Source organism: Gadus morhua, chromosome 3 (assembly GCF_902167405.1).
Source record: "Gadus morhua chromosome 3, gadMor3.0, whole genome shotgun sequence".
Classification (NCBI taxonomy): Eukaryota; Metazoa; Chordata; class Actinopteri; order Gadiformes; family Gadidae; genus Gadus; species Gadus morhua.
Genome location: NC_044050.1, coordinates 18,084,551 through 18,098,463, shown reverse-complemented (window position 1 = coordinate 18,098,463; position 13,913 = coordinate 18,084,551). Strand labels below are relative to the sequence as shown.

Genomic DNA, 13,913 nt, shown 5'->3' with positions numbered 1-13,913 from the left:
TCTTCCTTCATTCAATCCTATGAGCAACACCTCCTCCCCCAATACCCCTACAAGCAACAGATCTTCCTTCATATGAGCAACCCCTCCTCCATCTTCTAGACGCCTCCTCCACCTATGCTCCCTACAAGTAGCATTCCCTATACCGGAGCTTCTACAAGTAGAACCTCCTCCCCCATCACTCTGCAAAACGATCCATGCTTGGTACAGTTAAACACAGGTAACTAGTAGTATGTATGTGAGGTTTGGTAAGAAAGTCAGTCAAGTTTATGGTCAATCTTCCGTATTCATCTTAACAAAATGTAGTTTCTCATGGAGTAAGGGGCTAAAAGTTCCCCTATTGTCACAATAAATGCAGAATTTCTGCCATCACAAAAAGACAAGACAACAAACGACTACAAAGGCAAGATTGTGGCATGGTGTGACTGCTGGGCTTTAACGTTTTAGACATAAAATAGATAATCTAGCAACGACAGTGTTCATGAGGCTGACAGCTTGTTGACAGAAGTTGTTTCAGAACTTAGCAGAGCTGGTTCTGATGCTGGGAAACCTTTTGCCTGAAGGCAGAGTGGCAAACTGTCTGTGTGATGGGTGGAAGGGTTCCTGCACAATGGCTCTGAAAGTTGTCAGCCAGGACGCTCTCCACAGTGCCTCTGCAGAAGGTGATGGACTGGCTGTCTTCCGTCTGCGTAGGAAGTGGAGATGTTGGTGCCCCTTCTTGGTTGCAGAGTTGGTGTTGTAAGGTTTTGGTTGAATTTCATCCTCTTTGTCTCCCATAATTGACCAAACATGGTCCTAGCAAGTAGTAATGCACATTATTACTGACAAAAAACCGGTGTCCACTGTCCACTGCAAGTTGCAATTTACTTGTTCAACTGCAGTAAACTGGAGATGAGTGCAGCACAAAGTCAGGCGATAATGCCGTCCCAAACCCCAAGCATCAAACAGCTAGGGGTGAGCTGGCATATCCCCGTCAGTTATTCCCATTGTCTATCTACCCAAAAGTGCCTCTGTCATAATGTCTTTCTACATGCACTATTTCTCTCTGCCTTTTGGCCCATGGAGTCGCCGTATCACATTGTCATACGATTACCTTCACAGGGCCAGGATAGTGGCTAGGCTTACCCCCAGCCTAAATGTACTGGGTTAATACCATAATGTGCGTAGCCTAGGTATTGATGAAGAGATAGATTGTTAAATCCTGCCAGCTCCTTAATGACGTATATCTAATTTCTGTTACTGTATGTAACCAGAATGTTACTAAACTTTAATTGGTATAAGGTATCTGCATGGTTTTAATTGCTGTGTAATTGACTAAACGGTGAACACATGTCTGGCCTAGCCTTTTAACCATGATTTGGCACAGGCCTGAACAGTAATGCAGAACTGAACAACGTATCATGCTGATCGTTCAGGGAGTTGCTGTACCAAACTTGTAGTAAGCAAAATTTCAGATGCTAAGCGAATGTGTCAGACAGCTAAACAGCTGATGCCCTACAGGCTCCAAGGTCTAGGTCACAGCTGAGATGTCCTCATCACGGTCTCCATCAAACCCTGCTGGGCCTGGGGACAAGGGAGATGAAGCAGAAGCACTCTAGGGGGTGGGGGATATGTGATGACCCTGGAGTAGTTATGTAATTATAGCCATGGTCTTGCACGTTTTTTTTTCTTTTTGCTTTACTTGTGCCTCACAATTTGCTTGCGCCTTATTTTATTCGTATGCCATTAACATCTGGTTTCCAACATTGTAGTCAGTTAATTGGTTGCATGTTGCCGATAGTTATAATATGGTCAACAAGCATTCATGTGAGCACCGTACAAGCATAACTGTGTTATGCTAATTCGAGGCAACTGCAATAGAGATGATAAGCTTAGACAAGGCTTGTTGTTACCTACACAAACATACCAAGCTGCAGATGCATGCATAAATAATGCACAACCTGCAAGTGAATCCTCTTTTTGACAAAAACATATGTCTGAAATAGCTTGGCAGTAGAGCCGGCGAGTATCCTTCCTGGTTTAGTTCTGGCAATAGTAAAATAAATTGTGGGTTTGGCTTCCCAGCTTTTTATCCTCCTCCTCCACCTTCCTATTCAGCCATGGTGTGGTTGCAGTTTGGGACTATAAGAGGGTTGTTTTGTGGCTGCATGGTTGCTCAGCCATGATTAATTCAGACAGGCCTCTGGGGGTGAGCAGCCAGGGAGGGTTACCAAGCCAGGGATCTGGTGTCTACATGCTGCAGAGACGTTGGCTTAGGAGGGTAAGGCCCAATCCCATTTCTTCCCCTTCCCCTTACCCCTCCCCCTTGTTTTGAAGGGGGAAGGGGAAGGGGTAAGGGGAAGGGGTAAGGGATAGAAATTGGATTGGGCCTAAGGCCCAATCCCCTTCAAATCAAGGGGCAAGGGGTAGAAATGGGATTAGGCCTAAATGTAAGCGCGAGCCTGGCTAGAGATCGTCATGTCACCCATTTTTATACTGTGTCTGTCAATCATGCGGGTGGTCGGCCTTCTCCTTATTGGAGGTGGATTTTAAAACAAGGACATAATTGATAGTTGTTTTTAGATTTGGTTTGGTTTTGGTTTTAAGGGATGGTGGAGGATGTCCTCGGGATAGCGACATAGGAGTCGTGGTGACCCTTGTATAACATTACAAAGAACTCTGACACAACTTATTTCGTCAAGTCAAAGAATGCTTGAAGCCAAAGCGGCTGTACTTTTAGCCTTTAGGTCCCTCCATCCCTGAAGACCTGAGGTTGCACATTTAAAGCCTGCTTTTGAAACGCATTTTTACTTTTCATCTGTGTTTGGTTACTGATCTGCAGGGTTTGCAGTTTATCCCATAAACTTTAAGAAATGTAATTAATAATTTTACTTTTGAGAAATTTGCTAGAGACATTTAAGTATACATTTAGAGTGCTCTTTAGATCAGCCAATAAAGGTAAATCATTATACATGTTTTCGGTATGATCAAGAGCTTTCTTAATTTGATCTGTCTGCGGGTCAGAGTCTGCAACCTATTTCTTTGAAGCCTTAATGGCTTCTGTCCAGTTAGCCCTGCTGAAGCTTAACTGATTGAGCCTCCACACTTTGACATTGCTTGACTTTTTATTAGTGCTTCCAATAAAACAGTAGGGCTAAACCATGAGTGCAGTCGTGATGAAGTGAAATCAATCTAAAAGAAGACTTGAGAAACTCGATGAAAGTAACGGCATCAATATACTCTTGAGAATGATTTATAGGGTGGATAAGAAGGGGAAATGGCTTGTTTGATGAAGTCATGACCTGTCTTGCATTTTAAGACCTCCTTGAAAGTTCAAGGAGTTACTGGTTCTTTCAATAGCTAGTTTGTCGAAGCATCCCCATTCTAGAGATGAGTTTGATCAGGCGTTGGAAAAACACAAGACAGCAGATATACCAGCCTGATATATTATTGAATGTGTCAAATACATACTGCCAACCCGTTAACATTGAAGTGTGATTGCTACCATTTTCCATACTGACATTTTCCCATGAAGTCTGACATTTTCATCCATAATATTAACAACATCATCACACTTTTTCATTTAGGCCTATTTAAATGACGGGTGCAATGTGCAAAAAAACATAGACGGGGAAAAAGGGTGCTATAACTTGAGGAGATTCACACCAAACAGACCTTTGCGCATGATTTTCATCCGTGTGGACAGGGCCTCAAATTAAGCCCGCTACAGAAACTGACCCCCCTCAAATCGTAACTTGCGATCTATCCATATATCTATCGGCCCATCGATCAATCTCTCTTATCAGGTCAAGCCACGGCCCGTTCGGAAGCCTCGTCCTCCGTCATCCTCGGTGTACTCGATCTGCCCGCCGCCAGCTGACCCTGATGGATGGAGATGGGTTGGGCCCCCCCGTCAGGCCAATGAATCAGTTAACGCCCTGTCACAATCAGCGGCCACCGCCATCACCAAGCCTCCCGCCTCCCCGCGTTCACACATCAGTCCGTCTGGCTGATGTTCCTCTGACTGCCTGGCCGGCTGGGGAAGGCGGAACGTGCCGGGCGGAGAAGGCAGAGCTAATGATGAACTTAGGCGATCAGTCGATGTCGTTTCATACCCCGTGGCACTGACCTTTTCTAATGGCTACATCAATGATCTCTCGTATAAAAGGTTTGAGTGGATGATTCTGTTGTTACCGATGGCGGCTTACTGCAAACGTTTGACCCCGTATATTTCAGTCTGCTCCTTCTTTTCCAAAGAAGGTCACTTTTTTGTTTGATGGGGTGTAGGGCTAATGGTGGAGTTTTGTATCTGGGATGGACCACCCCTTTAATGGCACACGCCTCTATATAATTAGTTTTTTCACTTTTTGCAGTTAATCTGCTCTTGCTCATTTTAATGGGACAGTTTCTAGCAGATAGTGTTGACCCGATTTACCCCATTCTCGGCACCCAGGCACATCCTGCTTGTCTCTGAACAAAATACTGTTATTTATTGCCTTGAGGATGTTGACAACACAATTGTTATTTCCTTTATCTCCTTCTTTTGTGCAAGGTTCATAATATAGCTGTCTCTGTGGCTGGCAAGCAATCACAAATTACAAATATGAATAGTATCGCTCATTTCAATTATTCCCAGACAAAATGGACAATATATATCTGCGATAGATCACCCATTTCACCCTACCCATCTCTATGATAACGTTTCTCGTTAAATATGTCTGGTAAATAATTGTATATAAATTTTGACTTTGAAATATGTACACACTCCGGAATAGAAAAGAGCACACAGGGTTACCTCTGTGTGACCTTACCTTGAACACTGTCAGTCTACTTTCATGATTAAGCCCTGATCCTTCATCACTTTAGTACTACACACCAAAGCATGAAAAACACCACACACAAAAAGATCTACTGCCGATGAATGCACTCTAATAATACACCAGTAATCGAAGTTTCCTTTTACAGTCGGTTCTATGAATGTGTCCATTTATTAGTTGTTTACCTATTTCTTACCCAACCCCTTCTCCTCCACTCTCTCTCCCCACCCACCTGCAGCTGGTTGGCGGGCAGTTTGACCTGGAGATGAACTTCATCATCCAGGAGTGTGAGAGCATCGTTTGCATGGTGGAGCTCCTCGACCAGTGTGAGCCCACCTGCCAGGCCGAGGTGTGGAGCATCTTCACGGCCATCCTGAAGAAGAGCATCCGTAACCTCCAGGCCTGCACGGATATGGCCCTCATCCAGCTGGTGCTGCAGCGAGTGGCTTCCACCGACAGCATGATCGCAGGTAAAGAGGACCTGCCTTTTCTCAACGGCAACCAGCGCTTTTTGACGAAACTGGCATCATTAATGCACTGTGATCAGTTGGTTTTGTAGTGCATTTTTTTCTACCAAGGTTTTTTTAAGGCGCGGTATATCTCTGTGACAATAATAGTTGAATCTAGACATTACCATAATATATGCTTGTGTACATTACGACCAAGTATGGGAAAGGCAACGCATACTTCCGAGAGTATACTTTCAAAGAAAAGGAAATAACGGATTCTCCTAATTCTCCTGAAGGATTGTCTAATCCACTATTGTTTTTCAGTTACAGGGTTTTGATGGTGTGATTTGATGGTTGTTCTTTCGCTTTTTGCTGCTCTATTTATGTTTTTCTAATCAAACTGCTTGAGTCAGTTTTTATTGTTAAATTATCAAACTCCACTAGCGATGCCATGGTTACGGCCCACGGCAACATTGTGATACTTTTTTAGTACTGTTGTGTATGAGCGCCTCAATTGAAAACCGGCATACTAGGCCACGATGACAAAATAAAGCTTGATATTAGAACTCTACTTTGAACCAGAATATGTCAATAAAAGCTTGATATAAGACATTATTGACAATGTAAAAGCCCTATATTAGCAATCAATGCTACAAATAAAAGGCTCATGCTGTAGACCACAATAGCAAAATAAATGGAGATGAATGTTGCCCATTTATTTTCCTTTTAGAATCAAATCAACTCTGGATTTAACACATAATCGATTTTTTGGTTTTAAATCTGATGTCTTGCTTCTTTTGTCCCAATCCTGGAACGTGTTCCTTAAAACCTCCAGTTTCTGGCTTTCCTTCCATTTATTAAAGGCAAAATCCCTTCCATTGTTCAATGACAATTGAGGGTGATAGATCGGACACTATTACCCTGTGTAGTCTGAAGCAGGTCTTACTCCTACTGTTTCCGTCTCCAAATTGGTCTGAATTAATCCTCCTGGGTGCGGCTCAGTGAACATTTGCCTGCCAGAACAGCGTTGGCCCAGAGGGATTGCTCAGTCAAGCTAGAGAAATGGGGTTTGGCTCTAACTAGGTGGATGCAAATACAGATTTTATTCTTTAAGCGACATGCAGAACCACGCAGAACCCTTTGTCTGTGCATGGACCTGAAAGTGTTCCTTGCCGTTGTCAAATGGAATGAAACTTATTGGGGGTAAAATGATTAATTTCTCTGTGCTATAAACTGGCTCACGTACTGAGGAGGCAATTGGACAGGGGGGGGCTTTAAAGGGGCAGTGCACAGTGGTGCAGCTCTGGTAAAAGCCGTCATTCACGGATGTGCAAGAAGATCCGTCAGCTGTGCTGAGTGCTGCGCAGCGGGAGAAGTCCAGGTCACTGGGTGAAACTAAATGAGCTCCAGAGACATGCAACTAACTGAGAGGCACGATAAAATCCCCTGATAGTGAAGTGGTTCGGTCCATCAGTAAATATACAAGGCCACATGGAGTCATGAGGTCCGGCCCCATGTAATAATTGAGCCATCGCTAGGGCGAACTGTTCCTTTACACCATCAAATAAAGCAACTGAAGCCTAACAGCTGGTCTAACAAAACCTTTTAGTGGTCTTATTATCGCGGTATTTTACTCGCATGGGGCTCCAAACAAAGGTTGACCAAATTAACCCGCTTCATATCTTTTACTTCCGGCAAAAAACTGTTGTTCTCGGATCCTCTGTACAAAAACTATAATTGTGAATCGCTGAGGGTAGAGCGTGGGCCGACAAATAAACATTAAATTGCTTAATGTGTTGTTCTGTGTTCTGAAGTAGACGGTGCCTGTTCAGTAAAGCTAGTATGCAGGGGTTCGGTTTTGTTAGGGGGAAAGGGGCGCAAAGTAACTCTGTAATTAAGAGTCTCTGCATTAAGAATAAAGCATTTGCTCATCTCAGAGAAGTTCTCAACAGCTGATTTTGCATACAGTTGTATTTAGTTTCTAATTGTATTTTTTTTATTTCTAGAAAAATGACAGAGGTCCGCACCTTGGTTTCTCCATAGCTGGCGACGGGAATGAGCTTAATCTGCCTTACGTGCTAGGGGTATTGTTAGACGCTGAAGCCTCACTGTATAGTGGTGCAGGCTACAGACCTGGCTTTGTTTAAAGGCATGCTCTTCTTATCTCATATCGCCATAAACGCCTTTTTTATTAAAGAGTAACTAAACCACAACCATAATCAAGCCACAGGCTTGACATGGTCTCTGTTCAAAAGATTACATTCCTAACTAGCAATCTTTTAGGGTACTGAAGTGTCAAATCCAAATAACCGTGGCCTTCCCATAGATTGTTCCTGTGGATGGATTCTTCGTGTTTTGAGTTGTGGTTTGTGATTCTGCAATTGAATGGGTGTTTTATGAATATATTTTGTCAGGCTGTGGTCAACCAAACTCAATATTGGTCTACTGAAATTCAACCAACTCTGTGACCAATCGATTGGTCGACCACAGCGCATTCTACTCTCCCTCCCTGCTAGCCTAAATATCAGTGCTAGCCGAATCGCTTAGGGCAGAGCTTCAATATAAAGGGGTTCACACGCCGGACGAGCCAGGGAGCGCTGTGTCAAGTAGCGTCGCTATTATATAGACGACACACGTCAGCAATTGTCTGACCAATGAGAATTTGGTCGAACAAGTGCATATCGATCAACCAATTGACCAACCGACCAGAACTGGACAGCCCCAAGATTTTGACAATCACAATCAGAAAGGATCTGGGGCACATTGAGAAAACACACTTGAGTCTTGATCTCTATCCTCTAGTCTCCTCCATAATAAGATCGTACATTTAAGTTGATCAGGAAGAAGAGCTGATAAGCTTCTCTTACGGTCTATATCCTTATTTCTGAATGAACAACACAGTGATTCGACGGATGATTGTTCATTGAGAATTAACCCCCGTATTTCCACTGTCTGTGTGTGTGTGTGTGTGTGTGTGTGTGTGTGTGTGTGTGTGTGTGTGTGTGTGTGTGCATGTGTGTGTGCATGTGTGTGTGCATGTGTGTGTGTCTGTCTGTGTGTTGTGCAGACCTATTGGTGGACATGCTGGGAGTTTTGGCCAGCTACAGCATCACAGTGAAGGAATTGAAGCTGTTTTTCAGTAAACTACAAGGAGAGAGAGGCCAGTGGGTAAGTGACCTTCACACAGCACAACACCATGGTTGTCCACAACCATTCCATGTCTCAGGAAGGCTAGAGGATCATAAACCCTGTCCCTGTGCTGAAATTATAGTCTTTTGAAATGCAATTCACTTCATCCGACACTGAGATGGTACACAGGTCTTCCTACGTGGCTGCAACCTAAATCAATGACATTATAATATCACTTTTCATCATTTTACTTTTGTTGGCTGAATGTTCGTGAATGTCATGTATTTATTAATTTGTCAACCTCATATAAATGGTTTCATCAACCCATTAATGGACTCACACACTTACCATTGGGATTCGTCTACTGGGGAAATATAGTGGAAGTGACATCTGGGTCAACAGGAGAGGATTCCGACCGTGGGGGGGGGGGGGGGGGGGGGGGGGTGTGTGTGTGTGTGTGTGTGTGTGTGTGTGTGTGTGTGTGTGTGTGTGTGTGTGTGTGTGTGTGTGTGTGTGTGTGTGTGTCAGCAGGAAGAATGTGCTAGCAACACTGGATCTGCCCACCTCCACCTATACCTCCATCCCCACACGGATCAGATGATAACACAAAGCAGCCCTTCAGCTCTGAACCATCTGAACGCTCTCAACAAAGTGACGAAATTCAGAAATTAAATTCTGATTTCACCCATTATTATAGATTATGTAATTTAGTGTCCGATAATTGATTTGATGTCACATTGGTGCTGTGATATGTTGTGACATAACTCATTGACCTATTCTTTTTACATATTAATTTTCAAGATACTCAAAGCGCTTTACATGCTTGACAAGTATGTGTTGGCAGGGGAGGGTTAGGGTCCAGGGGTTAGGGTCTCATCTACATTTGTGTAGTGCAGAACACAATGAGATTTTTGTGTTTGTGTGTAATGGATCCGTGACCGCAGGCTTTGATGTCTTGAAGGGAGAGTGAGTGTGAGAGGCAAGAAAGAGAGGGACAGAGAGCAAAGCAGAGTAATGGAGACAAAGTGGGACCCATTGATCAGCAGACTGCTGCAGCTGTCAAAGACATTGGGAACGTCTGCTTTGGTGGCTCTCCTGTTCCACCCTGTGCCTTAGCTCCCCCACTTCCTCACCATCTCCCCTCTCTTCTTGTCTCCCTTTGAAGCCCAATCTGGGGCAAAGACAGTGAGGCTGGGGAAATACTGTAGGTTGAGTGGAGATGAGGTTGGACCCCTAACGTGACCATGACCTACATCATTTTGACTTCGTAGGAAGCGGTAGGAGCTCTGGTGACGGCATCATAAACTTGGCTGACTGTTTCTGTCACACGTTATCTCGTCTCGTAGCTAATTCCACTGGATGTTCTCGTCTCAAAGAGGAGATTGATTCAGAACAAAAAATAAATAATGAATATGAACAGATGATCCCTAAGCACATGTGACTGAGTACTCGGGTGAGTTGGGCTTGGGGCTAGCTGCACATTTGCGTTCCAGTTAAATTTGTCCAAATATTTGTGTGTCATTGTGATGCGTCGGTTTGTTGGTGTCTGGTACGCTGTGTTACTAAATGATGGTGTTGTGTCGTCTCAGCCTCCCCACGCGGTGAAGCTGCTGTCGGTGCTGAAGTGCATGCCCCAGAGGAACGGCCCAGACGCCTTCTTCAGCTTCCCAGGGAAAAGCGCAGCTGTGAGTATGCCAAACGATGCAGCACACGCACGCACACACACACACAAACCTGCACGCAATACGCACACGCACACACACGCATGCAACACACACACACACACACACACACACACACACACACACACACACACACACACACACACACACACACACACACACACACATCGCTCTCATGCGTTGTACTGTTGGCATCCAGTGGCCTCTGCATGTTGGAAAGGATTTGGGTGACATCATTGCTCAGAACCATGTTTGTCTTTCTTCAGAGCGTCTCATAAGAGCACCCGTGTACATGAGTGAGAGCTATTGATGGATGTACGGGCTGTGATGAGGAGTGCATTTGCATAAAGCCCCTCTCCTCCCATCCACCTAGCGACACGGAGGCCTTTTGTCTATTGTTGGGGCCCGAGGAACAGCTGAGGCCTCCACAGCCCGTCTGTTGAAATGTAGGCTGAGGGGGAAACATTGTGGTTATTTGTTGTGACAACATTCGGTGGCATCTTAGTCGGCGGAGTAGGAAACTGTTGCCGTGTCCAGTAAATATATCGGACATACAGTAGGACAGTAGGACAGACGGGTTCAACGGCCCAGGGAAGGACACTCCTTGCTAGCGAAATCCTCCTTGATCTTCAATTTCAACAAGTTAACCTAAAATATAGAGTAGGCTGGACTTTTCCTGTGAAAACACTAGTCACTACCTCTGTGATTTCCGTGGCGAAAATGCTTTAAAAGGCTTACAATTTCCATCTTCGCTTAATTTTTATGAGCCAAAAAACGGTAATTCCTTTTTGAAAGAAGAAGTCAATAATGTCTTGGTATGTACTTAAGCAGCCTCAGTCTCTTAAAATAGCTTATGTTAAATTTGGCAGCTGCCGCGTGTTGAGGTCTTAATAAACCAAGGCTCTCTTAAGCAGCATTAGTCTGATAAACGCCCCAATGGAGACAGAGTTAAGCTTCAGAGAAAAGCTGGACTGTCGACTGTCAAGACTGTGGCTTGATTCTGCAAATGTTGGGCATGAATAGAATAGTATTTATATTGTTAGTCTATAACCATGGTTTTGTTGGTTCTGCACTGTTTGTGTTTACTTAACGTGTGTTTTGTGTGTGGCTTACTACGTACAGTTGGTATGGATGATCTTTTCGGAGTGCTCCACCCTTGTTGAACCATTTGGTCTGTCGGCCAGAGAGGGCTGATATGGCATCGTGTTAGGAGAAAGAATGTGTCTGTCTTGGTTGTGCATTGTGATGTGTGTGCCCTTTCACATGCACACACTCACACACTCACACACTCACAAAAATACGATGCCATCAGTAAAATGTTCCTTCCTCTTCCTGTGCTTTGTTGCTAATGAGACAGGAAGACCAAACACACATGCTCCAGGGAAATTTGTTTCAAGTTTGTCCTCTGGTCAGGGTTTTCACAGGAAAAATCCATATTTTAGGGTTAATTTGTTGAAATTATTTATATGGTTTCAGACCACATACTTAAGAGCCTACTGAAAAAAGCCAAGCCCATAGTAATCCCCTGTTTGTCTTGTAGCCAACCCACTCAATGATGCCAAAAGCGACAATGTTTCCCCCTGCTCACAAGTATTATCTCTCTAGCAAATGGCAGAAAAAGTGCCATGGACATCCATTGCCAACCCAAAACTGGATTCACAGGGCTCTGCCGCTGCTTTGGTCAGCACTACTTGTCGCCTGTCTCTCCACTGTGTATCTGCGTCTATTAATGTATTATTTATTTATTTGAGAGGGACTATTTTCCGTGGCTTTGTTTGGCTGCTGAGTCTTTATGTTATTGTGGTCGTTTACGAGGGACTGCCGCTGGGCACCACGACCCAAAGCGTGGTTGGCTCAGTGGTTTCTCTTCCTTTTCGTCTGTTTGTACCGCTCTCCGGTCGAGCTGTGTCCCTTGATCACTGTATTCTTGTGTTCTTTTTGCTGTTCTAGTGATGTTATGTCTTGTTCGGTTGAGCTGTTTTTAAGTTTTTAGTGATAGGCGGCGGGCCCCTTGCTCTCGCACCTTTATGTTGGCGAGGGTCCAATTCTAGCATTGAATACTAGTCGACATGTTGATCCCCAGTAGGGATGTTGCAATAAGACATTACAGCTGATCTGTGGGTCATTATCGTACTAGTTATGGTATTCCCTTGTCATTAACGTACTATTTATAAGCCATTACCTACCCTTTCTCTCTCCTTACCAGGCGATAGCGCTGCCTCCAATAGCCAAATGGCCTTACCAGAACGGCTTTACCTTCCACACCTGGCTGCGCATGGACCCGCTCAACAACATCAACATAGACAAGGACAAGCCTTACCTCTACTGGTATGTAGCCCACCAACGGCACAGCACATATTCACTTTAAACCGTTTAGTGTAGTTTGTTGGTTCATCTATTTAAATACAAATACAAGTGGAGACAAGGCCAATTTCCTATGATGTTGAAGTTCCAATGTTGGATCGAAATACTTCAATGAATAAAACATGAAGTAGTTTGTATAAACTGTAAATAGAGGTGCATTTACAGTTACTTAGGGTTTGGGGTGTGAGAGGTTTTGTGAATTTACAGGCAGGAAGTACATTAGGAAAAACAGTTCAGTAAATGGAGCAACTTGACAAATTAAATGCCTAATGCCGTCCTCTCCTGGGATTCGGTTATCAAGGACTCCACTTTTTTTTGTTTTTGAATTATCTGCCGATGCTTAAAGCCCTTCTGTGTTTATTGATTTGTTCTAATGAGGTTTTGCTGCCATGCATTTTTGGCAAATATGTGAATTAGCACAAAGAAAATCTTGGGCAAAATATGACTATAAATATTATTTATGCATGCTAGTGGTCTACAAACTAAACTATCCATGTTAAGCATTTTCTTTATTCTAGAATTATAATAAAAGTTTTTACCCTGTTAGATATGAACTGCAACCAAAGTTTTTGGAAAGAGAAGGAAGTGACTTTACCTTGAGGGCATCTTTAATCATTGCCAGAAATGTAATTTATCGAACAGGAATCTGTTGGGAGCCCTTGTTGAAAACAATGCCAAACCCAAGCAGCTTGCTAGCAAGCCCGGGGAATGTGCAATAACATGCTTCTTCGGCCTGCTGCCTCTTAAAAATAGATGAGTTCACTAAATCACATTGCCCAAACGCTGCTACCAAAACAACAATGATCATTCACAAAACGGAACAATGATGGAGCTGTTTTTGTTCCCTTGTCTCCACCGATCGTTCAAATCGGTGGCATTTATTTTTTCCCAGTTGGGTGGATGTCTGAAATCCCCACGCTTTTTGATGGTGTGTGTGTGTGTGTGTGTGTGTGTGTGTGTGTGTGTGTGTGTGTGTGTGTGTGTGTGTGTGTGTGTGTGTGTGTGTGTGTGTGTGTGTGTGTGTGTGTGTGTGTGTGTGTGTGTGTGTGTGTGTGTGTGTAAATGTCCTTTTTCCAGCTTCCGCACCAGTAAAGGCCTGGGGTACTCTGCCCACTTTGTGGGCGGCTGTTTGATCGTGACCTCGTTAAAGGCGAAGGGAAAGGGGTTCCAGCACTGCGTGAAGTACGACTTCAAACCACAGAAAGTAAGTTGACAGGAAGGAATGAAAAAATCTCTGAGAGAGAGAGGGTTGAATCACACTGCTCAATTGGTCTTTCACAGGGGACATCCCATGCGAACATATCGCCTAAATGTGATTCAAAAATATGAAAAGTACATCGTTATTATGTATATTTTAGATGATAAAATCAGAATATCATATTTACAGTCGATATTCACAATATTACAGAATGTTATGCATGCAAGTGCACAACAATCCACAGTTGACTCACAAAAAAATATATACTAAAAATAATTCACTTTTAGTATTAGAAGAG

The 13,913-nt window shown here is 43.7% G+C and overlaps 1 protein-coding gene across 5 annotated transcripts in view; it reads left to right on the top strand.

The window, feature by feature from the left end:
- Positions 1-13,913, top strand: part of lrba (LPS-responsive vesicle trafficking, beach and anchor containing) — a 186,454-nt gene that overhangs the window by 11,260 nt on the left and 161,281 nt on the right. For all 5 annotated transcript variants that reach the window (XM_030351779.1, XM_030351781.1, XM_030351778.1 and 2 more), the window contains exons 2-6: positions 5,032-5,263; positions 8,310-8,410; positions 9,961-10,056; positions 12,260-12,381; positions 13,495-13,621. In XM_030351779.1, the coding sequence (XP_030207639.1) occupies positions 5,032-5,263; positions 8,310-8,410; positions 9,961-10,056; positions 12,260-12,381; positions 13,495-13,621 (678 nt within the window). The remainder of the gene's footprint in view (positions 1-5,031; positions 5,264-8,309; positions 8,411-9,960; positions 10,057-12,259; positions 12,382-13,494; positions 13,622-13,913) is intronic.